Source organism: Chiloscyllium plagiosum, chromosome 40 (genome assembly GCF_004010195.1).
Source record: "Chiloscyllium plagiosum isolate BGI_BamShark_2017 chromosome 40, ASM401019v2, whole genome shotgun sequence".
Lineage (NCBI taxonomy): Eukaryota > Metazoa > Chordata > Chondrichthyes > Orectolobiformes > Hemiscylliidae > Chiloscyllium > Chiloscyllium plagiosum.
In genome coordinates, this window is record NC_057749.1 from 22,658,579 (window position 1) to 22,685,496 (window position 26,918).

The 26,918-nt window shown below is 44.1% G+C and overlaps 1 protein-coding gene across 2 annotated transcripts in view; it reads right to left on the reverse strand.

Moving 5' to 3' along the window:
* roraa (RAR-related orphan receptor A, paralog a) overlaps positions 1-26,918 on the reverse strand; it is a 685,365-nt gene that overhangs the window by 237,994 nt on the left and 420,453 nt on the right. Inside the window, exon 2 of one of the 2 annotated variants that reach the window (XM_043680587.1) lies at positions 334-363. The exons of the other annotated variant lie outside the window; for it this stretch is intronic. Within the exon in view, the coding sequence (XP_043536522.1) occupies positions 334-363 (30 nt within the window). The remainder of the gene's footprint in view (positions 1-333; positions 364-26,918) is intronic. 2 annotated transcript variants of the gene reach the window in all.

Sequence of the window (26,918 nt, forward strand, 5' to 3'; positions counted from 1 at the left end):
TACTCAACCCTATCCCTGTAACCCTGCATTTCCTGTGGTTAATCCACCCAACCTAGATATCTCTGGACACTTTAGCATGGCCAATCCACCCTTACCTGTACATCTTTGGACTGTGGGAGGAAACCCATCCAGACACGGGGAGAACCTGCAAACTCCACACAGACAATCAACCTTGTGTAACTACATATGGTTGCCACTCGGATACACTGAATAGTCAGTCTCTAGCTTCCACCATTCCATCCCTACTCCCCACTCTCTCCCCCCACAGCACGTGCCTTGCCACCAGGGTAAAGTTGGTCCCAGAAAGACTGAACAAGGTGAGCATCTACTTACATGTGTGCGTCTTCTTTGTGACTGAAATACCTGCAAGAGAAAGAAAGCGATGGGTGAGTGCGTTACTTCCACTGAGAAGATGTTCCCTATTGCTGACTGGTGTGTAGCTTGCTCTGAATTCCAACACTGAGGGAGTGACAAAATGACAGGGATGCCATCTTTCAGTGAAGGTATCAAACCAAGGTCTCGGCTGCCCTTTCAGGTGTAAGATTTCACGGCATTATTTTGCAAAAGATTGGCACAAGTGGCTTGTGTTTCCTATTAATCGTTCAACCAGCATCACATAAACAGAACTTTTGCCCTCACTTTGCCAGTACCTCGCTGTGAATGAACTGACTGCCCTCTTCCTCCATTACAACAATGTGGAAGTTTTCCATTATCTGCAAAGCACATTAGGAGGTCTGGAGTTTGTGAAAAGCACTATCTAAATGCAAGTCATAATGATCAATGGGACAATTGGGAATGGGAGCTGGGAAGGGAGGTTGGGCTGTTTAATGTTGCTGAATATTGTAAAATTGACAACTTCCTGCTCCATCTCCAGTCTTGACATGCCCGGCTGAGAAGGATGAGCTCGGTACAACAATAATTTGCATTTTTACAGCACCTTTAACATATAGAAAAAGAAAACAAACTATGAAGGAGTCTCAGATGTTTGGGTTACTTTCCAGTACAGCAGAAACTTTGTACAGCATGACAAGTTTTGAGAAGGTTTGTAGCTCAGGTGTAGGTTCTGGATGTAGGTTTGCTCGCTGAGCTGGAAGGGCCATTTTCAGATGTTTCATCACCATACTAGGTAACATCATCAGTGAGCCTCTGGATGAAGCACATGTGGTGTACCCGCGTTCTATTGATATTTTGCATTTCCTTGGGTTGGTGATGTCATTACCTGTGGTGACATCATTTCCTATGGTGTTGTCATTTCCTGTTCTTTTTCTCAATGGGTTGGTAAATGGGAGCCAAGTCAATTTGCTGATAGAGATGGAGTTGATAGAGACAACATATCCATCCTAGGACAAGCCAAACATAGATATGCACGAGAATTCCTAGAAGCATGGCATTCCAACTGTGACTCTATCACAAATACATTTACTTGGATCCCATTTACCAACCCCGAAAAAAGAATAGGAAATGGCATCACCATAGGAAATGATGTCACCATAGGAAATGACATCACCAACCCAAGAAAACCCAAACATATAAACAGAAAGTGGGCTACACCACCAATACTTCAGCCGGAGGCTCACTGAAGTTTGTACAGGATGTTCTATACTATATCAATTTCACAATTTGATTAAAAGCAGTCAGACCTTTTGAGAAGACACCCAATGCTTTGTATTCGGGCAAGTGCCCGATATTTACAGTGATTGGAACAATGGATGGAGTCATGCTGCTAACCCCTGTGATGGGTTTGGTGGCAAGGGAAGACATTTGGGAGGCTAGTTGCGGAGACGCTATGTTGCTGATTCAGTCGCCGTGGCCATGGGGAGTTGAGGCCCTCACACGTGCCTCATTCTGAGGCTGTTAGTGTTCACCAGACACTGGGCACAGGTCCACCATATGGACACCCTGACCTAGTGCCTGAAAGGAAGACTCAGCGTCGGCAGGTAGGTGTCCGCTGCCTGCCTGCCTGCCTCCTGGTTTGGCTGTTGAACCTCCCCCCTTGGACCTTCACCTCACGACCAGCTCGCCCACCAGCACTGACCTCTAGCCTGGGATCCAGAACTGACCTCCGGCCACTGGTCGGTGCTGGTTAATATAGAGCTTCAACTTCAAAGTATTTATGTCTGCCATTTTTCCTGTATCCCCCTCCCCAAACTCCCAGACCTCAAGACCTGTATTTTTTGTGCCTTGTTTACTTTGTTCTCAGTAGAAAGGACCCATTCTCTCCCTTTCACCCTAATTTACATCCATTTTACATCTTTAGTTCTTTCTTACAAAAATTAACAACTCTTTTGTCTTTTGCTCCGTGCATCCACACTATATGTTCTCCTCACTCCTCCTGCACATTTCTCTTAGAAACGTAGAGAATAGGAGCAGCAGGAGGCCATTCAGCCCATCAAGCCTGCTCCACCATTTAACATGATCATGGATGATCATCCAACTCAGTCCCTTTTGTCCCATTTTCCCTAAGATGCTTTGATGCTTTCAGCTCTCAGAACTCTATAAATCTTTCTTTAACACATTGTTTGCTTGGCCTCAACCACTCTCTGTGGCAGAGAATTCCACAGGCTCACCTCTCTCAGGATGAAGAAATTTCTCTTCATCTCAGTCCCAAATGATCGACACCATATCCTTAGACTGTGACCCCTGGTTCTGGACTCCCTGGTCATTTGGAAGATCCTTCCTGTATTGACCCTATCTAGTCCTGTTAGAATGTATTTGCCAAAACCACAATTTTTCGACCCCTTTCAGCTCTGAAGAAGAGTCATACCTGACTCAAAAGGTTAATCCTGCTTTCTCTCCACAGCTCTGCCAGGTCTATTGAGTTTCTCCAGCATTCCCAGTGCCTGTTTCAGATCTCCATCATCTGCAGTGTTTTAGCTTTCTTGCTCAATAGAGCTGATGGCCTCTGATTAGCTGGAGAATGGGATTTCTGTGCCTTCCCCACCTTCCCTGGGACTCTTGGTCCTGCATTGGGTCGAGTCCAGCATTGACCTGCTAAGGGTTCGAGGGAACCTTATGCAGTGAGGTCTTCCCTAAAGAGGGAACATGTGACTCCTGTCACTACCATAGCGGCTGACCAAGACTCCCATCACCTCCACAACATTCTGCATGCGAGAAAGGCAAAAGCCGAGAGTCTCCCATCTCCCTGCGTCTGGCCAGAGTTCAACTTGCCACAATGAAAAGCAATGAATAGAAACTGGGGAGAGTATCTCAAACTCAGGAGAGAGGCAAAGGCTGGAATAAGGAAGGCTGAGAGGAAGAATGAGTAAAAGAAGGCAGGCTGTGCTGAAACAAAGGGTGGCACGGTGGCTCAGTGGTTAGCACTGCAGCCTCACAATGCCAGGGGCCTGGGTTCGATTCCAGCCTCGGGTGACTGTCTGTGTGGAGTTTGCACATTCTCCCCGTGTCTGCGTGGGCTTCCTCTGGGTACTCCGGTTTCCTCCCACAATGCAAAAATGTGCAGGCTAGATGGATTGGCCAGGCTAAATTGTCCATAGCATTCAAGGATGTGTAAGTTAGGTGGATTGGCCAGGCTAAATTGCCCACAGTGTTAGGTGCATTAGTCAGAGGGAAATGGGTCTGGGTAGGTTACTCTTTGGAGGGTCAGTGAGGACTTGTTGGGCCAAAGTTTCCGCACTGTAGGGGATCTAATCTAAATGGGAAAATGTTCTTCAAATATATTAGCAAAAGAGATGAGTGAAGGATAGAGTAGGGCCCATAAGGAACATGCAAGGTAAACTGCTCACTGTAGGAGAAGACATGATAAAAGTACTAAATTAATATTTTGCCTCTGGCTTTACCAAATTGGAAGATGGTGACAATGGCCCAATTGAAAATGTGGGTGCTAAGCAACTGAGCAGTGAGTGAGAGATAAGGAAGAGAAGCTAAACAGGTTGGTAGCACTATCGGTGGAGAAGTCACCACAGTCAGATGGGGTGCATCTAGATTGCTGAGAGAGTTAAGGGAGCAAATTGCGGAGCCATTGACAGAAATTTTCCAGGCCTCTCTGATCATAGGATTAGTCCCAGAGGACTGGACGATTGCAAATGTGATGCAGTTGTTTCAGAAAGGAGCAGAGGATAACCCAGGAGCTTTCAACTTGATATCAGTGATGGAAAAGCTGATGGACGTCATTATTCAAGATAAGATAAATATACACATGGAGAAAAATAAGTTAGAAGTAGACATTCAACATGGCTTTGTCAAGCGCAGATCATGCCTGACAACTTTTGGCGGTACGACAGCTCAGTGGTTAGTACTGCTGCCTTACAGCGCCAGGGACCCGGGTTCGATTCCAACTTCAGCCAACTGTCTGTGTGGAGTTTGCACATGATCTTAGCATCTGCGTGGGTTTCCTTCTGGTGCTCCGGTTTCCTCCCACAGTCCAAAGATGTGCAGGTCAGGTGGAGTGGCCATTGGAAATACAGGGTTACAGCGATTGGGTCTGGATGGGATGCTCTTCAGAGGGTCAGTGTGGACTTGATGGGTCAAATGGTCTGCTTTCATACTGAAGGGATCCTATAATTCCATGAAATTTAATTGAATTATTTGATGAGGTGACAAAGAGAGTAGATGAGGGTAGTGCTGTGGATGTTGTATATTTGGACTTTCAGAAAATAGTGCCACATGGCAGGTTGGTTAACAAATTTAAAATGTTTGGGATTGATAGCTCATTGGCAGCATGAATTAGAAGTTAGTTAAAAGATCAAGAGCAGATATAGATGGGCATTTCTCAGGTTAGAGGTGAGTTGAAAGTGGTGTTCCTCAGGGATTAATGTTCGGACTCTTGTTTTTCCTGATTGAAATAAATGATTTGGAGATGGGTGTAAAGGGCAATATCTTGTAATTTGTGTGTGATACTAAGCTAGGGAGAATAGTGAATTGTGAGGACGATATTGAGCAGCTTCAGAGAGACATTGACAGGTTGGCCAAATGGGCAGCATCAGGCAGATAAATTTCAATGCAGAGAGATGTGAGGTAATGCAGTTTGGTAAAAGAAACATAGAGAGATAATCCAGGCTCCATGGTACAACTTTGAAGGGCGTATAGGAGCAGAGGGACTTTGAGGTTCATGTGCATGATTCAGTGAAACTGGCCATGCAAGTTGAAACAGTAGTTAATAAGCCTCATAGGATCCTAGTGTTTATAAATAGAGGCAAAGAGTATAAAAGCCAGGAAGTGATGCTACACATTGACAAATCATTGGTCAGACTACATTTGGAGTATTGTGTTTAGTTTAGATTCCGTACAGTGTTGAAACAGGCCCTTCGGCCCAACAAGTCCACACCGACCCTCCAAAGAGTAACTCACCCAGACCCATTTCCCTCTGACTAATGCACCTAGCACTATGGACAATTTAGCATGGCTAATTCACCTGGCCTGCACATCTTTGGACTGTGGGAGGAAAGCAGAGCAAACCCGACAGTCACCCGAGGCTGGAATCGGACCCAGGTCCCTAATGCTATGAGGCAGCAGTGCTAACCACTGAGTCACCGGGCCGCTGTGTGGGCACCTTATATCAGAAAGGATGTTAAAGCCCTGGAGAGAATTTAAAGGAGATTTATTAGACTGACACAAGAAATTATAAATAAAGGAAAGTTTAGACAGATTGGGCTTATTCTTCATGGAGCAGTGAAGATTAAGAGGTGACTTTATTGAGGTGTTCAAAGTTCTGAACATTTTTTGATGGAATAAAGAAGGATATTTTGGTCCCACTGGTTGCTACGTCAGTAACTAGGGGTCACAATTTCAGGATTGTCAGCAAGAGAGCTCTTAGTGAGATGAGGAGAAATTCCTTCACTTGTTAGGATTTAGAATGTGCTGCCTGGGAGAGTGGGGAAGAGGAATTCCAGAGGAGGTTTCAAAAGAGCTGGATACATATTTGAAAGGGATGAACTTAGAAGGCTTGGAGATAGGGCTGGAGAGTGGGACCAGCTGGTTAGCTCTCATGGGAGCTAGCACAAACATGATGGGTCAAATGGCCTCCTTCTGTAGTGCAACGTTCTCCAAAGTATGTTGGAGAATATTACATGTGAAGCTTCCCTGCTATTCACAAGGGATTGAAACATAATTGGTCAAATTTTATGTCAAATTTTAAATTTAATGTCAATCCCCTTGTTTGTGCACCTTCTCTGCAGCTGTAACATTGTCTTCCAGGTTCTATTACCCGATGCACTTTGTATGGTATGATCTGCCTGTACTGCACGCAAAACAAAACCTTTCACTGTACCTAGGTACATGCCACAATATCAAGTCAAATCAAATAAAAAAAAAGTTAAGATATGCTCACTGTCTGAAAGGAAATAGTGAGTGGATTCATCAAAGTGGAAAATACGGCCACTAATTGAGGTCCCAAAGAAAGGGGTTACACCTGAAAAGTCGATTTCTCCACCTCAGGATGCAGAGTACTGGGCTAATGTTAAGATTCTTGGCAGTGTAGATGAGCAGAGAGATCTCAGTGTCCATGTGCATAGATCCCTGACAGTTGCCACGCAGATTGATATTGCCATATTGCCTGATATGGAGGGAAGGTCTTATGAGGAAAGGCTGTGGGACATGAGGCTGTTTTCATTAGAGAAAAGAAGGTTGAGAGGTGACTTAATTGAGACGTACATGATAATCAGAGAGTTAGATAAGGTAGACAGTGAGAGGCTTTTTCCTCCAATGGTAATGGCTAGCACTAGGGGACATAGCTTTAAATTGAGGGGTGATACATATAGGACAGATGTCAGAGGTAGTTTCTTTACTCAGATTAGTAGGGGCATGGAAGACACTGCCTGCAACAGTACTAGACTTGCCAACTTTATGGGCATTTAGATGGTCATTGGATAAACAAATGGATGAAAATGGAATAGTGTAGGATAGATAGACTTCAGATTGGTTCCTCAGGTCGGTGCAACATGGAGAGCTGCAGGGCCTGTACTGCGCTGAAACGTTCTATGTTCTATGTCCTGATGCTGCCTGGCTTGCTGTGTTCTTCCAGCCTGTCTAGTTTGGATTCCAGCATCTGCAGTTTTTTTTGTCTCTAACTAACTGAGATTCAAGCAGGCACCCTTGGTTGAAACTGCAGTGACATTCTGAGAGGTCACTGCACTAATACAGGCACTTTAGAAATGCAATCCTTTATCATTTTCGGAAATTAATTGATGCTTCGGAACAGAAAGGATGAGCTTGCGAGCAACCTTTGCCTTTATCCATCTGCTGACTGGCAGATGTCAAAGACAAATAAAAAAAAACCCACCAATGGCAGGACAAACGCCTTGTTCGCAGATGACAGATAACGAGAATGATTCATTGCTCTGATTGGCTGATGGCTGCAAAAATGAACCTGTTTGATGTCGGGTGCTGGAAACTACTGGAAAGCCCTAAAAAGTTTATCGAAGAGTTGGGGGGTTTCCCAAGTTAGCACCCTGCTCGACATTGCTACGGGTGCCTCGACCTCGTAATGACTCACAGGAGGTGCTAGTTCAGACGTTGAGAGGCTCCATTGACCGATGTTTCTCTGTTTCCTCTGTTCACCGTGACAGAGATGCACCTGCACAGTACCCAGCACAGGGATACAGGTGACATTGCGGTGGCTTTGTGGCAACCTTGCAGTCTGGCCCACACAAACATACACGCAATGTTGGCTACCACAAAGTGCATGCATCAAACAGGTGCTCAACGCTGTCTGAATGGAGGGTACAGAAATTGCATTGGTGATGCTACAGTCTAACTCGACTCTGACTGAATCAACCCCCTGCACTTTTTGTGAGTTAGGGTCACAGAGTCATGGAGATGTACAGCATGGAAACAGACCCTTCAGTCCGACCCATCCATGTCAATCTGATATCCCAACCCAATCTAGTCCCACCTGTCGGCACCCAGCCCATAATCCTCCAAACCCTTCCTATTCATAAAACCATCCAAATGGTTTTCAAATGTTGAAATTGTACCAGCCTCCACCACTTCCTCTGGCAGCTCAATCCATACACGTACCAGGAGCTGTATGAAAAAGTTGCCCCTTAGGTCTCTTTTATATCTTTCCCCTCTCACCCTAAACCTATGCCCTTTCGTTCTGGACTCCCCCACTCCAAGGAAAAGACTTTGTCTATTTACCCTATCCATGCCCCTTATAATTTTGTAGACCTCTATAAGGTCACCCCTCAGCCTCCGACGCTCCAGGGAAAACAGCCCCAGCCTGTTCAATAATTTGTAATTCTAATTTCTTGCCTCTAGGATGTCAACTCTTCACTGACTACCAGTGACAAGACATCAATGGTATGTTCTGAAAATTCATTCACATGATGTGGCTGTCGCTGTCTAGGCCAGCTTTTATTGCCCACCCTTAATTGCCCTGAGGGCAGTTGTGAGTCAACCACATTGCTGTGGGTGTCTGGAGTCACTTGTAGGCACTGGTGGCATAATCTGTGAATTATTCAGATACATGAGGGCCATTTAAGCGACTCTTGGATAGGCACATGGATGATAGTAAAATGAAGGGCTGTGTTGCTTAGTTTGATCTTAGAGTAGGACAAAAGGTCGGCACAACATCCTATGTTCTAATTAGGGCCAGACCATTCAGGAGAGACATTAGGAAACACTCCTACACAGCTCAGTACTGCGTCATGGAGCCAGGTTCAGTTCCACCCTTGAATGGCTGACTGTGCAGAGGTTTGCACATTCTCCCCGTGTCTTTTTTAGATTAGATTACTTACAGTGTGGAAACAGGCCCTTCGGCCCAACAAATCCACACTGCCCCGCCGAAGCGCAACCCACCCATACCCCTACATCTACCCCTTACCTAACACTACGGGCAATTTAGCATGGCCAATTCACCTGACCTGCACATCTTTGGACTGTGGGAGGAAACCGGAGCACCCGGAGGAAACCCACGCAGACACGGGGAGAATGTGCAAACTCCACACAGTCAGTCGCCTGAGGCGGGAATTGAACCCGGGTCTCTGGCGCTGAGAGGCAGCAGTGCTAACCACAGTGCCACCATGCCGCCCACAAGAAACCTGTGTAGGTTTCTTCCCATAGCCTAAAGCTGTGCAGTTTTGGTGCCCATGGCCATAGGAAATTTCCCATAGTGCCCATGGATGTGCAGGTTGGGTGGATTAGCCATCGGAATAGGGTGGTTCTGGGTGGGATGCTCTTCGGGGGGTCGGTGTGGACTCAGTGGGTCAAATGGCTAGCTTCCACACTGGACAGATTCCGTGATACACATCAAGGGTGGTAGATGTTTGCAACTCTCTTTCATAAATGACACTGGATGCTTAATCAGTTGTTAATTTTAAATCTAAGATAGTTAATTTTTTGTTAAGCAACTATATTAAGGGGTTTGGGCCAAAGGCCAAAGAGACAAAGAATAGCATAAAACCAAAAGAGAGAATTATCGAATCCTGAGAGTTTGCAAACTGGCCTTCAACTTATCAAGTCCACACTAAACCTCTGAAGAGCTTTCCATCCAGATCTGCCCTATCCCTGTTACCCTGCACTTCCCATGGCCAATCCAATTAACCTACACATCTGTGGGAGGAAACTGGAGCATCCAGACGGAACCCACACGGACACAGGGAGCACATGCAAACTACATACAGTCACCTGAGGCTAGAATCGAACAGTGAACTCTGGCCCTATGAGGCAGCAGTGCTAACCACTGAGCCACCATGTCACCCTTTGCAAGACAAAGGGCTTACAAAAGTTCAAACTGCAGCACATATCCTGCTGAATGAGAAAGGTAGAACGGTCAGCAAAGGGCTGCTGAGCAGATAACAAGAACTACTACAAGGGATGATGAAAGGAAACTTGCAAAGGACATCAAAATCAATAACAAGAAATGTTACAGTTACATAAGGGGAAAGGAGCTAGTCAGAAGCCTACAATGGAGAGACAGTGGAGATATTTTCAATGACTATCGGGGAAAAGGCAGATTTGGTGAATAGTCTCGATATTAGTAAAGGAAGATGGCTTGCCAAAAGTCCTGAGGAAATTAATGGTGGATCGGAAACAGGGACTGAATTAAATTATCATTAAGTAAAACATTGGTGAGGAGGAAATGAATGGAATTAAAGAGTAACAAATCTCCAGAACCTGATAGTTTCCATCCAAGTGTGTTAAAGAAAATAGGGGTGTCCACTGTAAACACCTGAACTACTATCCAGAGATCGATATATACAGAAGTTGTCCCTCTGGATAGGAATCTTGCACATGTCCCTTTGCTTTTTAAGAATGGTAGAAGAGGAAAACCACGGAATTACAGACCAGTTAGCCGAACATCTGTCTATAATCAAGGATGGGATAACTGAACACCTTGAACATTTTCAGTTAATCATGGAGAGCAAGCATGGACTTAGGACAGATAAGCTATGTCTGACAAATCTCGTCAAATCTATTTGAAGAGGTAACGGAGTAGTGGACAGGGGAGTATGTATGAATGTTGTTTATATGGACTTCCAGAAAGCATTGGATAAAGAGACTGTTAACTGAGGTACAGGCCAGTGGAATTGAGGGCAAATTCCTATCACAGTTGAGAAATTGGCCAAGTGGCAGGTAACAGAATAATAGGGATAATAGGTATGTACTCAAACCGCCAGGATGTGACCAATGGTGCTCCACAAGTTCTCTGTTCGGGCCGCAATTATTGTCATTATTTACTCATGACTTGAATAATGGGGTAGAAAGTCATGTGCCCAAATCTGCTGAGGACACAAGGTTAGGCAGCATCGTAGACAGTGTAGACAATAACTTAAGATTACAAAAGGATATTGATAGACAGAGTGAAAATGGGATCAATGTTTATGGGGAGAATGCAGGGGTAGGCTATTGAGTTGGACAATAATGGTGATGAATGGTGGTTCAAGCTCGAGGGGTCAAATGGCCTCCTCCTGCTCCCATCTTCTATGTTTCTATGTGAAAGGGTAAAACTGTGGCAAATGGAGTTCAATGTAAGCAAGAATGAGGTTATCCATTTTGGACTGAGAAAGAATAGATCAGGGTGCTTTCTACATGGCATGAAGTTAAATACATGGATGTCCAAAGAGACTTGGCTGCCTAGATCTTTAAAATGCCACCAATGAGGGTGCGGAAAATAATCAAGAAAGCTAATGGAATGCTGTTATATCCAGATGACTGGAATATAAGGATGCACAAGTTATGCTGTTGTTACCCTGACTAGACCCCACTTGGAGCACTGAAAGCAAATTTGGGCACCACGTCTTAGGGAGGATATATTGGACTTTGTGGGTTACAAGAAATATACCTGAATTTCAGGAGTTAACTTATAAGAAGACATTAGACAAAATATGCATTTCTCTAGGATTTAGGAGGTTAAAGGGTGATCTGGTTGAAGTCATCAAAATATTGACAGGAAAAGACTGTGCATCGAAGGATACATGTTATCAAATGTACAATATTTCACCGCAGCAACTTACAGAAATAATAAAACCCCAAGCAGGCCATTCAGTTCGCATCAAGCCTCCAAATTGCTTCCTACCCTATCCCATCCAGCCTACACATCCCTGGGCTCTATATACAATTTACTATGGCCAATGTTTCGACTGCGGGAGGAAACCAGAGCACCCGGAGGGGTCCCATGCAGATACAGGGAGAACATGCAAACCCCACCCAGAATTGAACCTGGATCCCTGAGGCAGCAGTGCTAACCACTGAGCCACCATGCCATCCCGAAAGGCTCCTCCAACAGCATCTTCCAAACGTTCCCCTGCCTGTAAGAGTACAGATCAGGACATAACAATGGAAACAACAAAGACAAAACTAAATGCTCTGTACCTAGATGTGCACAGCATTCATACCAAGATAAACAAATTAACAGACTAAGTAAATAAATATGATAGTCTTTCCAGAGGCATGGCTACAGGATGACAGGAGTAGGTACAGATAATTGAGGGATGTATGACATTGAAGAAGAACATGCTCTACAAAAGGTGGAGGGTAGTGCTGTTAATCAAAGCTGGCAGTAGTGGAATAGTTCAAGATGATCTTGGTTCTGGACATCAGGATGAAGAATTAATTTAAGTGGAGATGAGGAATTGTACAAGAGAGGAATCACTAGTGGAAGTCATTTACAGGCCATTGAGCGTTAACCAAAATGTAGGATGGAATATACAAGAAAACATACTTCTTTAAAATTCATTTACAGGACTAGCCAAGCCAGCATTTATTGCCCATCCCTAATTGCCCAGAGGGCAGTTCAGAGTCAACCACATTGATGTGAGTCTGGACTCATTTTTAGGCCTTCCCTGAAGGACATTAGCAAACCAGATGGGGTTTTCCAAAAATTGGCAGTGGGTTCATGGTCATCATTAGACTCTTAACTCCAGATTTTGTTTTGGATTGAATTCAAATTCCACCATCTGCTGTGGCAGGATTTGAACCCAGGTCCTCAGAACATTCCGTGGGGCTCTGGATTAATAGTCAAGAGATGGCAATAATCAAAGGTGACTATAAACTGTAAGCATCATACCTGCAGCCTGCATGAGGCCTTGACAGACTGCTTTCAAGATTCTTTCATTGATCCTGCTGGAATATTCTATTGTTTGTTTATCATGTATTGGCTCTGCCTGGCTATCAATTCTTCCACAGTATTTCACCTTTTGCCCCATTCTTTCATTGTTTTCAAAGTTCAGGCATTTCTCTGATTTGGATTTGCGTGACTTCTCACGCAACCCCCCCCCCTCCCCCCATTCACAAGCAGAACCTTTCAATTAGCGACTCCTGACACTCCCACACACTCACAAGAAGGCCACTGCATCAGAGACTGGTCCATCAAAAGTGCCATTTGGCCGAAGAAATCGTTATCTCTGCTGCTGTGTGTTCGTATCATGTTCAATGGAAGAATCATGAGTTAGAGAGGGTATCAATGTTTGACTAAACACACAAACAAATTAATTTTTAATAGCTGTAAAGGGTCACGTTGAGTGATCCCGGAATCTGCATTCCAACCTGCTCACACAGAGACAAACTAAGCAAGTCATTTGACCAAGAGGCAGAGACCATGAAAGTACAGCAAACCTGTGACCATGTTCTTACAGCATCTTCAGTGTTGAACTCAAAAATGAGATGCTGCTTGTGTTTCATTGACAGCAGAGAAAGGAAAATAGATTTTTTGGATATCATGTTTAAACACGCATACTCACCACCCCCCTTCATCTAGAGTAACTGAGCCATTTGTACAAAATAGCAGCACGCACCATTAGCCTCATTGTTATATTGCTTTTATTGTTCAGTGCGTTGAGTATAGGAGTTGGGAGGTCATGTTGCAGCTATACAGGCACTAATGGAATATTGTGTTCAATTCTGGTCTCCTTCCTATCGGAAAGATGTAAAACATGAAAGGGTTCAGAAAAAGCTTTGCAAGGATGTTGCCAGGGTTGGGGGATTTGAGCTATAGGGAGAGGCTGAAGAGGCTGGGGCTGTTTTCCCTGGAGCATCAGACACTGAGGGGTGACTTTATAGAGGTTTATAAAATCATGAGGGACACAGATAGGGTAAATAGTTAAGGTCCTTTCCTAAGGGTAGGGGAGACCAAAAATAGAGGGCATAAGTTTAAGGTGAGAGGGGAAAGATTTAAAAGGGACTGAAGTGGCAACTTTTTCATGCAGAGGGTGGTGCGTGTAAGGAATTAGCTGCCAGAGGAAGTGGTGGAGAATGGTACAATTACAGCATTTAAAAGGCATCTGGATGGGTATATGAATAGGAAGGGTTTGGAGGGATATGAGCAAAATGCTGGCAAATGGGACTGGATTAATTAAAGATATCTGGTCAGCATGGATGAGTTGGACCGAAGGGCACGTTTCCATGCTGTATATCTTGATGAGTCTATGACAGAAAATTCTGACTATGTTCCTCCCCTTACTCACTCTTAGTACTGTCTGAATCGATTGGCTTCTCATATGGAACCTGTGGGTTTTTTTTTCCAAGTGATTCATTTGAAGAAAGTTGGGCTGTGTTAGTTAATTGCAGAGCTTCACCAGGCAATGATGTGAGGACCTGGGAACGTTAGCTACAGAATGACTGATGCTAACTACTTTCAGTTGCCAACTCTCATACATGGTATATTTACTTTGTTGCTCTCGGTTAATCTCATTCTGTGCCTGATCTTCAGTCCTTGCAAATTTTCAAACTCCTGATCTCTAAAACTGGCTTTCTCTGATACTGCAAAGCTCAGTTTTAGAATGAGCTGCGTTTCTCACTAATATTTCATCAGTTTCACCTCCTTCTTTTATTGACTGGCCCGTGCGTGAGAACTATTGTCCATATTTCATATGGCTCAGTGGTTAGCACTGCTGCCTCCCAGAACCAGGGACCTGGGTTTGATTCCACCCTCTGGCGACTGTCTGTGTGGAGTTTGCACATTCTTTCCTGTGTCTGTGTGGGTTTCCTCTGGGTGCTCTGGTTCCCTCCTACAGTCCAAAGGTGTGTGGGTTGGCCGTGCTAAATTGCCCATCGTGTGCAGGCTAACTGGATTAGTGATGGGAAGTACAGGGGTTGTCATGGTGGGATGCTCTTCAGGGGGTTGGTGTAGACTAGATGCGCCTGCTTCCACACTGTGGGGATTATATGATATTTTGCTCAAATCATGAGCAGTAATACATTTAATCTCAAAATGGAACTAAAACAATGTTTTATCTCTTTATTCACAAGGAACTGTTGTCTGTTCAGTTGAAAGTCGAAAGGCAAGATTTTGGCGATGGGGGGCAAAGGAGGGGATGTTCTCTATCTGGTGAAATGTTTTCTCAACCTCTGACACAGTGGTCAAAAACAATTCACTTAAATCAAGTGGTTTCTGCTAAGCAGAAATCCCAGTTGATGTTCCACGTAGTCCTGCTATCTATAAAAGTTGTGTGGGTGTGCGTGTTGTGGCTAGTACAGAATCTGACCTTCATCTCCCAGCCCTTGGCTCAGCCCAGTGCAGAGCAGTACAGTTGACCATCAGCCGCTATGGAAACCTATTTCAGATATACTACCTTGGGCTCAAGCAGTGAGTTCATAAAGAGCTCCAAGAATGTGATATGTACATGTCCCCCTTTTCAGCATTTAGTCTTTAATATGGAGCTGCAGATCAACAGGGGCTGTTTCTCAAATGAAAATTTGACAGACAATTGCTGGCAAAATATTAAGCTGGATCATCTTACTAATTTTTCTACTCTTTACATGTCACAATATGTTGGGTTCCCACTGTTTCTTATTCCATACCTGAAATCTAACTTCATGTTCGAAAGATGCAAATGATCTTGTATTGAAATCAGGTCAGGACTTATTCACTTAATGGTAGGGTTCTGGGGAGTGTTGTCAAACAAAGAGACCTTAGGGTGCAGGTTCATAGCTCTTTGAAGGTGGAGTCACAGATAGACAGGGTGGTGAAGAAGGCTTTAGGTATAAGCTTGCCTTTATTGATCATTGAGTGTAGGCATTGGGAGGTCATGCTGCAGCTGTGCAGGGCATTGGTTCGGCCACGTTTGGAAATACTGCATTCAGTTCTGGTCTCCCTGCTGCAGGAAAATTGTTGTGAAACTTGGAAGGGTGCAAAAAAGATTTACAAGGATGTTGCCAGGGTTGGAGGGCTTGAGCTATAGGGAGAGGCAGTGTAAGTCAGGGCTGTTTTCCCATATCTTCCATATCCTTTTCCACATTAAATACTGATGCAAAATATTCATTACTCTTCCTTATAGCAGTAAAGGACATGCTTGTCAACTGCTTTCAGGGGCAGCGCAGTGGCTAGCACTACTACCTCATAGCGCCAGGGACCTGGGTTCAATTCCAGCCTTGGGCGACTGTCTGTGTGGAGTTTTCACACTCTCCCTGTGTCTGCAGGGGTTTCCTCCCACAATCCAAAGATGTGCAGGTTAGGGTGAATTGGCCATGCTAAATTGCCCATAGTGTTCATGGATGTGTAGGCGAGATGCATTAGTTAGGGGAAACGTAGAGTAATAGGATAGGGGAATGGGTCTGGATGGGATACCCTTCCAAGGGTTGGTGTGGACTTGTTGGGCCAAATGGCCTGTTTTCACACAATAGGGATTCTATGACTTCCTTTGTTTCATGACAGGGATGGTGTTGGCATTTGCGTAAGGTTTGAAGGAGAGGGATGACGGTTTCTGAATCCGTCTCGGAAAACGTCACCTCGTGCACACTGAGGTTCACAATGCTGCCAGAGACTGCGAACTGTGACTATTTCTCAACAGAACCAGCAGCTGAAGACCAGAGGGGGACAATGCAGAGAAGTAAATCAATCAGCAGTTGAAAGCTCAGGGTCATGCTTGTGAACAGAACAAAGGTGTACCACAGAAAGGTCAACCAGGCTATGTTTGATCTCCCCGGTGCAAAGCCGACCACACTGTTGAGCAACAAATAGAATATAGCAAATTGACAAAAATACAAGCAAGCCATTGTTACCCTTGAAGAAGTGGTTAACTCCTTGGAAGCTGTGAACAGAAGAGATCAAAGGGCAATGGTTGTATTTACCACGCTTGCTGAGAGAAAGGCATTATGGGAAAGGGTCAAAGTGTTGTAGCAGAGCAGACAAGGATACCATTATGGGAATGGTTCCTTTGGATGCTCAAGCTGGAGATGAGGGAAAGACGTGCTTGATGAATGCGTCATGCAGGAGATGGAAGGAATGTTGGCAGCTTTTCAATCTAAGTCAGAGGAATCGGGCTCCAAACAAATTGACAAAACATCTGTAAACAATATGCCAGGCAGAACAAGCATTGTCACGGTTCACCATCTCCTCCAGTACTTAATCTTCTGTCAGCCGGCTGATGTGTTTGAAAACTGAAATTTGTAATCTTCCCGGAATGTTGTACAATCAACAGCTAATGTTTGATCATGACCTTACCTGTCCACTGTGTAAGATAATAAGATTTCATTCTCAGTGTGAGCCATTCAGGCTAAATCAAATTGTGAAATTTATTTGAATGAATTCACACACACACACGCACACACACTAAACTCACATAGGTAAACACACCAACACACTAAACACACATAGATAAACACACACACATCACACATACATACACATGTATACACAAACACAGACACACATACACACACATATGTAAATACATATAAACACATACATGGGCACACGCCACACACACAAACACTAAGGATAGAATCAATTTACAGTGAATTTACAGTGCACCTATCCTGCTGTTTATGCTCCATATGTACTGACAGATAGTATAGTAATGTTTAATTGAATGCCTGCAGCTTCTGAACTGGCAGACGTTAAACAGATAATAACCCATCAGTTAGAGGAATGCATGTTGAGTCTCAGGGGTTTTCCAGAGACAGTATATTTGCATATCGATTGGTAAAGTCCTGCCAGACATTAACCACAGGAGCACAATGGAAAATCAGTGGCCGTAAAATGATTGCAAGTACATCAGTGAGAACATCTCAATCCTTTCTCATATTACTCATCTGGGAGTCTTTCAAAACCAATCCTGAGTCTGCAGTGGGGGTAGGGGGAACAGATGTGTTGATTGAGAAGACTTCTTCATTGAATCATCGAATCCCTACAGTGTGGAAACAGGCCATTCAGCCCAATGGTCCACACCGACTCTCCAAAGAGTATCCCACCCAGACCCATTCCCCTACCCTATTACTTTACATTTCCCCTGACTTAATGCACCTAACAGACACATCCCTGAACACGATGGGCAATTTAGCATTGCCAATCCACCCTAACCTGCACATCTTTGGACTGTGGGAGGAAACCAGAGCACCCAGAGGGAACCCACACCGACACGGGGAGAATGTGCAACCTTCATACAGACAAGATTCTGCTCAATCGTGTTGCCAAACAAAATATGGCACTGAGATGTCGAAGAGGATAATGGGATAAGCGACCAAAGGATTGGTGGAAGTAGTAGCTTTAACAACTGTCTTCCCTCAGGAGAGAAAGGCGGAGAGTATATAAGGCAGGAAATTCCAATGCTTCAGGCTTTACTAGCTTATTCTTTCATGGGTTGTTGGCAATGCTAGCTAGACCTGCATTTGTTGCCAATCCTGGCCTTGGGAAGTTGGCAGGGAGGCATTAATATGATTATGGCTGATCTGTTTGTGTTTCAGATTCCACATTTCCATTCATCACCACTCCTGCCCCCAACCCCATTCATTTCCCTGCCTAACGAGAATCTATCCACTTCCATCGTGCAAACGGTCAATGTCTCATCTTCGAGAACCCGCTGAGGCAGAGAATTTCAAAGTTGCACAAGAATCAGAGAAAAGACATTCTCCTCCTGTCTGTCCTAAGAGGGTGCCCCTGAAACCTAACAGGGGGTCTGGGCTCACCCAAGACAGGAAACATCATTTCGCTATCCACCTTGTCAAAACCATTCAGGGTCAAACACACTCTTCAGTCACATCAGCTCTCACTGTTTCTAACCCCAGTGGAAACAAGTCCAAGCACTCTGCATGAGACAATCCACTCATTCCGGGTATCAATCTCATTAACCTCCTCAATATATTAACCTCCTTCTTTTAATAAGGATACCAAAACCGCACATAGTATTCCAGCTGCGTACTCATAGAATCAACACAGTGTAGAAGCAGGTCAGTGAGGTCCACAGTGACTTCCAGAAGAGCATCCCCCTCAGACTCACCTCCCTGTAGTCCCCATGTTTAATCCATCTAGCCTGAACACTATGGACAATTTAGCATGGCCGATTCACCTAATCTGCACCAGGTGGAAGCCCACACAGACACTGGGGGAACGTGCAAACTGGAATTGAACCCGGGTTCCTGGCACTATGAGGCAGCATTGCTAACCATTGAGCCACTGTGCCACTTACCACTGTCCTGCATGACTTCAGCATTACACATTAACTTGTGTGTCCAATTCCTCTCATCATATAGGATGAGATTCATTTGCCTTCTTAATTACTTGCTGCATCTGCATTGTGACTCATGCTTTAGAATACGTAGATCACTCTAAAACTCAGAAAGTTGTCATTCTCTGTTTAATAATATATTGCTCTTTATTCTTCTTGACAAAGCAAAATAATTGACATTTTCCTATATTACACTCCATCTGCCAAATCTCTGGCCATTTATCCAACCTGCCTCTAACTGTCTGAAACCTCTTTAAATCCTCTTCACAATGTACTTTCCAGCCTCTCTTTGTTTCATTTGCAAATGTAACTATCATGCCTTCCCTGCCCTCATCTGAGTCACTGATAAACAATTTGAAAAGTTAAGGTCCCAGCAGAGACCCGTGCAAGACAACACTTGCCACATTCTGTCAATCAGGAAACTTTCCATTTTTGTAAACGCTCCAGAAAATTGATGCATCCACTACCTCTTTAGTCACCTCTTGTATGACGTGGGACAATGTCCATCAGGACCCATCAGTTTGCTCCCTCCTGCTTTTCTAGTGACCATAATTTCAACAAATTTCTCTTTTCCTTCCACTTGCTGATTTACAGCGATTACCCGAATCATCTTGCATTTCTTACTGTAAAAAAAGAAGCAAAATATTTGTTCACTTTCTTACTGTCCACTTCCTTACTGTCTACCGTTAACTCCCCATTCTCACTCTCTAGTAACCCAAAAATTATTTTATTTACTTTTTTTCTTTTCAGATGCCTGTAGAAACTCTTGCTATCTATTTTTTATATCTCTAGCTAGCTTTCTTGTATACTCTAATTACTTTTCCCGATTAAGTTAAAAAAGGTCACACAACACCAGGTTATAGCCCAACAGGTTTATTTGGAAATACAAGCTTTCAGAGCACTGCTGCTGTGTCAGATAGCTAGTGGGGCAGGATCATAGGTGTGTGTGATTTTTAACTTTGCCCACTCCAGTCCAGCACCACCACCTCCACATCATTTCTCCCAATTAACCATTTAGTTGTTCTCTGCAATTCTTTATATTCTGAGCAATCATCAGACCTGCCTTATATCTTTGTCCAATTATATGTTTTTCTCCTTAACCTTCTTAGATAACCAATGACAGTGGCTTAAACCTTTGGAACATTTCTTTCCAGTGGAAACCCACTTACGGTAAGTGGGGCATCAGTTAGCTCAGTTGGCTGGATCGCTGGTCTCTGATGCAGAGTAATGCGGCTTCAATTCCAACACAAACTATGGTTATTATGAATGTCCCTCTTTCTCAGCTGGTCCCCTTATCTGAGGTGCGGTGACCCTCGGGTTAAAACCACCAGACATTGACTCTCTCTAATGACAGAGCAGCCGTCCAGGACTGTGGCAATTTGACATATTCTGAATATTCTAAAGTCTCCCCTTAAATGTCTGCTACCACTTTTCCAATTGACCTATCTCCTCACCCATCAGTTAGCTCAGTTATCATGGTCAAATATTGTCCTTATTTAAGTTTAAAATCTGACCCTCTCTTCTCTCATTCAAACTTGATATGAAATTCGGTTACTCTGTAGTCACTGTTAGCCTGGAAGTGCCTTCATTCTGAGGTCATGACTTTATAGAATCTCGACAGAAAGAGACCATTTAGCCCGTCTGCACCGACCCTCCAAAGAGCTCCCCCTCAGCTCCAGCCCTCCACCCTTTCCCAATGACCCTGCATTTCTCACGGCTAATCCAGCTAGCCATGGACATCCCTGAACACTGTGGGTTATTTAGCATGGCCAATCCACCTCACCTGCACATCTTTGGACTGTGGGAGGAAACTGGAGTACCTGGAGGAAACTCACACAGACTCGGGGAGAATGTGAAAACTCCACACTGACAATCACCTGAGGCTGGAATCAAACCTGGATCCCTATGAGGCAGCTGTGCTAACCACTGAGTTTCATTACACTACACTAATTCTAATACAACCTGCTCACTGGTTGGTTTCAGAATGTGCTGCTCTATGAAAATGTCTAGATTGGTTTAGATGCTTCAAAGAGTGCAACTGCCTCAGACTTCAGGTACATAATAAACGTTGTTTCTGCTTAATTCTTGCTACAGCTGCAGAGGGTTGTGGCAAGTTATACTTCCAGTACTGTCTACACAGAGATTCTCCATCCCTAAAGAAGGATGTATTGGCATTGGAGACAGCACAGTGAAACCATTTTATAATTCATTCATAAGGGCATTGTTGGCTAGGAGTTAAGAGTCAACTACTGTGGGCCTGGAGTCACATACAGGCCAGACCAGTAATTTCCTTTCCTGAAGGACTGTGGAACTAAATAGAGACTTTCCTCTGACAAACAACATGGTTACCACTAGATTCCAGATTTTCATAGAAACCCAAACTCCATCATCTGCTGTCGCAGGATTTGAACACAGGTTCCCAAACATTACTCAGTCTCTGGAGGAAGAGCTGAGTGATAATACCACTAGGCCATTGCCTCCCCTTAACTTGAAGCAGCTCTTCAGTTGCTGATGTAAAGGGTTGCCTATGATAAGAGGCTAACTAAACTGAGCCTATAATTTCAGAAGTTTATAAAAGAAATGAGAGGCCATTTCATTGAAACATACAAGATTTGGAAAGGGCTTTACGAGGTACATGTTAATGGTTTGCCTTGGCTGATGACACAGGATAAGGAGTCGATCATTTAGGTCTGAAATGAGGAGACATTTCTTTCCTCAATGTGTTTCCTCAATCTTTGTAACCTAGAGGTCCCAACTTTGAACAATATTGGAAGCTTTTTCTTCTCTCATTGAAGCCCAAGACTGGCTATGGGGAAGGGGGATTGTGGGTAAGGAGAGGAGCTGAAAAATGGAGTTGAGACAATATCCGCCAATGATCATATTGCGGGACTCTAATGATTATACGGTAGACTCCGACTCATAATTCTTAGCAGACCACCTGAAACTTTGAGCTAGCAAAGTTAAACCAATTAAGACAGAGATTGTAGATTACGGCTGTTCAAAATTCCCAAAAGCATGAATCCTGGTCCATTAGGTGAAAACTGGATTGGGAAACTTATTGACGGCACAGCAATGCTCCCTCTGCTGGCCTGTATGACCAAGCGCAACATTGATCATATACAGTAAATGATGATGAAATGAGTAGACCGCCCTCTTCTGGTTCTCCAATATACACAGTTGGTACCTACCAATCACTGCTCAAGGGATGTTTAATGCAAAAATATTCTTATCTCTTCAGTGAGAGGGTGGACAAGTTGATGGCAAATACAAAGTCGGGCTTGATAAGGTTGTAGTCCAGGATGCTCTAGAACAATTACTTTGAAGGTAAGGTGAAGTCACCCATAGTCTTATTAGATCATAGGGCTGCTCTTCCATTAGAGAGAGATGAGTGGTGGTGGCTTAACCTGAGGGTCACTATGCCTCAGGTGAGGGGTTAATGAAGGAGAGTCCTTCATGGTAACCTCAGCTGGTGTGAGAATTGAACCCACGCTGTCGGCATCACACTGCAAATCAGCCGTCAGGATATGCTGAAAGAAAGATAGAAAATAGGACCGGGAGTAGGCCATTTGGCCCATCAAGCCCACTCTGCCATTCAATATGACTGCAGGTAATCCTCAATATCATACTACTGCAATCTACCAATATCCATTTTAGCTTCGAGATGTTTATCTCTTTCTCTCTCAAACATATTTAATGACTCGGCCTCCTGCAGTAGAGAATTCCCCAACCCTCTGAGCAAAGAGATGCTTCCTCATCTCAGTCTCAAGTGATCCGCAAACCACCTTCCCTCACTCTGGATCCTTCTTCAGCCTGCGGGAACGCCATCTTTGTGTCCAGTCTGTCCAGCCCTGTCGGAATTTTATACATCTAAAGGAGATCCCTTCTCATTTTTCAAAACTCCAGTAAATACAGGCCCTAATCACTTCTCATATGAGGGACCTGCCCTCAAGGGATCAGTTTGGTGAGCTTTTGTCACACTCCCTCGATGGCAAGTATATCTTTCCTTAGCTAAACGTGGTCTGACCAAGGCTCTGTATAGCCACACGCAGTAAGACTTCCTTCTTTCTGTACTCAAACCCTCTTTCAATGATGACCAAGATAGGCGACAAGCTGACGTGTATAAAATGGTCAGGGAAATAGATAAGGTGAATAGGGAGAATTTTTTTCCTTCAGTCGAGGGTCAATAACCAGGGGCATAGACGTAAGATAAAGGCAAGAAGGTTTAGAGCGTACTTGAGGAAAACACTTCACATCAAAAGAGTGGTGGATGTCTGGAATTCTCTGCCCGAAAGGGTGGATGGAAGAGGTGGCAATGATTACAACATTTAAAGAGTAATAAGGTGATCACTTGAAGTGCCACGGCGCACAAGGCTGTAGACCAAGCGCTGGAAAATGGGTCTCGAGTCAAAGAGTCATACAGCACGGAAACAGACCCTTCAGTCCAACTCATCCACTTCAACCAGACATCCCAATCTGAACTAATCCCATTTGTCAGCAATTGGTCCATAACTCTTCCTATTCATTTATCTGGGCTGGTGTTTGAATTTGGAGTTCCCAAATCAGTGGTAGGGGAACTACCACTGCACCACAAGATCTCTCCCACGACTTAGTGGAAGGACTTCAAGGGATAAAGTTAACCAGAGATTTTAAAAAAAAGCTCATTTTAGATAAACATCTGAATTTTGTGTAAATGCAGAAGTGCACAGTTCAGCAGAAATCTCAATGAAGGATCTCTTTGTTCTGATCAGACAGTAGCAGGAGTGCAAAGGGATAGAGGCTATTTCTGATGATTTTGTTGGGTTTGGAAACATTGCATGAAAAAGCAGCTCAAGATTACAGCTAAAAGTCACACAGCACCAGATTATAGTCCATTATCTGTCCACCCCAGTCCAACACTGGCACCTCCAAATCAAGATTACTGCAGCTTTTCGTCATTAAGTTGACAGTGACGCTGTGTTGATCACATACAAAGGGATGTAGGCAATAAGTCATATGTCTTATTTGGTTGATCCAAACAAAACTTAAATAGTTTTACCAATGCTGTGCCAAGTGGTGAAGTGAAAAAGGTCATGATAAGTCTAGAATAAGGCAGACCAAAGAATCATATAAAAGCATAATTAGTTTGTTCAGCCCATCAAGCCTGTTCTGTGATTCTAACATGAAGGTTTCTCAACACATTCTTCTGGCTTCTTCCCATAACCTTTGACCTCCTTATCAATCAAGAACCTATCTATTTCTGTCTTAAATATACTCAATGACTTGCCCGGTCACCGTCACCTTTAATTCCTTTACTGTTCAAAAATCTATCTGCTTTTGCCTTAAAAACATTCAGTGAGGCAGCCTCAACGGCTTCACTGGGATTTCCACAGACTCATGACCCTTTGGGTGAAGAAGATCCCTCTCAACTCAGTCCGAAATCTGCTCCCCCTTATTTTGAGGCTGTGCCCCCTAGTTCTGGTTTCACCCACCAGTGGAAACAATCTCCCTGCTTCTATCTTATCTACTCCCTTCATAGTTTTATATGTTTCTCTAAGATCCCCTTTCATTCTTCTGAATTGCAATGAGACCGAACAGTCTGTTTCCATGTTATATGACTCTACATCTCTCTGACTATAGTCCCAGACTACTCAATCTCTCTTCGCAAACCAACCCTCTTAAGTTGGTCTCCACAGCCTTCTGTGGTAATGAGTTCCACAGATTCACTACCCTCTGGTTAAAGGAATTCCTCCTCATTTTGATTAGATTTGATTTGTTAATGTCGCACGTATCTACGTACATGAAAGGTTTTGTTTTGCATGCAGTACAGGAAGATCATACCATACAAAGTGCATCAGGGTAATAGAACAGAGCAAGGAATACAATGTTACAGCTGCAGAGAAGGTGCAGAGAGAGCGAGATCAACATTAAAAGTGCTAAAGGGTCGGACCTTCACTCTGAGGCTGTACAATTCCCATGGAAACCACAAGCGGATGGGATACACATCAGGAAATTAAAGAGTCAAAGAGCCATAGAGTCGTACAGCACGGAGGACAGGCTGTTTGATCCAAGCTGGTCCATGCTGACCAAAATGTCCATCCACTCTAAACCCACATCCTTCTAATTCTTTCCTATCCATGTATTTGTCCAAATGCTTTTAAAATGTTGTTAATGTAGCTGCCACAACCACTTCCACTGGCAGGTCATTCCCTACGTGTACCACCCTCTGTGTAAAAAAGTTGCCCCTTAGGTTCCCTTTTATTCTTTCCCCTCTATCCTTAAACTGATGCCCTCTAGTCCTCGATTCCCCACCCTGGGAAAAAGACTGAGTGTATCTCCCCTATCCTTGCCTCTCATTATCTTCTACACTTCTATAAGATTCCCCCCTTAGTCTCCTATGCTCTAAAGGAAAACGTCCTAGCTTGTTCAACCTCTCTCTATAACTCTAGCCCATTGAGTCCTGATAACATCCTTGTAAATTTTTTCTGCACTCTTTCCAGTTTAATAGCATCCTTCCTCTAACAATTAGTTGCCTAAGTTCATGGCTTCTGTTCTCATGAGGCAAATTGCCCACATCCAAGGTGTGTTGGCCAAGCCATTGGCCAGCAGCTCTTCACTGCCAGCAGTGTACAGTGTCGAGTCTGATGTTGTCAATGATTCAATGACCTGGACAGATCTAAAAGCCAAGCAGCAGGAAACACCCAGTTGACGGTCTCTGTATGTGGCAGCAAGTGCAGGAGCTGAGCAGACCATTGTCCTTCCTGACATTGGCAGAGGAGGTGACCATCGGAAGATCTGCCACCCTCCCAGATGGGAGGCAGGTTTCATTTCCCTTTTTCCTCATTCACAGAATGTGAACATGGCAGCCATGATTGTCCAGAGGGGAGTTAACTATCAACCACTTTGCTGTGGGGTCTGGGGGTCTGAGATAGGTCAGACCAAATAAGGAGTTTCCTTCTCTAAAGGACATTGTTGAAACAAATGGGATTTCCCTCAACAATTAAGAATGGTCTGCCTCTGAAATTCCCATTGAATTCAAATTCAATGGTAGGATTTGAACTCAGGTCCCCAGTGTTAATAGTTTTGAGGTGATGCCGTTAGGCAGTCGCTTTCCCACTGTATTGAGAAAGCTTCTTCATTGAGAAGTGGAGAATTCATATTAATGCCTTGCAGCAATAAATGGGGGTGGGGTGGGGTGGACTCCTCATATATTATCTCCTCATCCTGTAGAAAAATTGAGTTTGTAACAACTGCGAGATGTTTCAAATGGAGAGTGATATGATGGACCTGATCAGTATGACACCAACAAGGTGACCCTGTTTCTAATGAGGATGCAGGCTTACAATAATGGTGAGATCATGAGAACTAGGGTCATTTGACTGCCTTCTGATGAGATGAAACGCATTGAGAAAACTCCAGACCAAATGCATACTGTGGTTCTTTGACAACTGTCATCTACGGTGTTGGTAATGCTGGGGCATATACTGAAGAGCCTGAGCTCTCTCAACCATCCTCTTAGCAAAGCAGAGTGGGCCACGATAGAATCTGAAGGAAAACATCCCACTTCGGCACCACCCAGCAGCCATAGCACATTCCCTATGGGTGGGTTGCGCTTCGGCGGGTCAGTGTGGACTTATTGGGCCGAAGGGCCTGTTTCCACCCTGTAAGTAATCTAATCTAATCAAAGTTTTGGACTGGGAGTAGTGAGTGAGCAGCAGGAGGAGGATGAGATTGGGTCAGCTGTGGCAAGGTCCCTTCGCGGATAGACAGAGCCATGCTTCATTGAGTGAGGATACTGGACAATCAGGTTGTGAGATTGCTCGCTGAGCTGGCAGGTTTGTTCTCAGATGTTTCGTCACCATGCTAGGTAACATCATCAGTGAGCCTCCGGTGAAGCGCTGATGTTCTGTCCCACTTTCTATTTATGTGTCTTGGTCTGTTAAGGTGGTTGTATTATTTCTGGTTCTTTTTCTTAGAGGTTGGTAAATGGGGTCTGAATTGATGTGTTTATTGATGGAATTTTGGTTAGAATGCCAGGCCTCAAGGAATTCCTATGCATTCTCTGTTTAGCCTGTCCTAGGATGGATGTGTTGACTCAGTCAA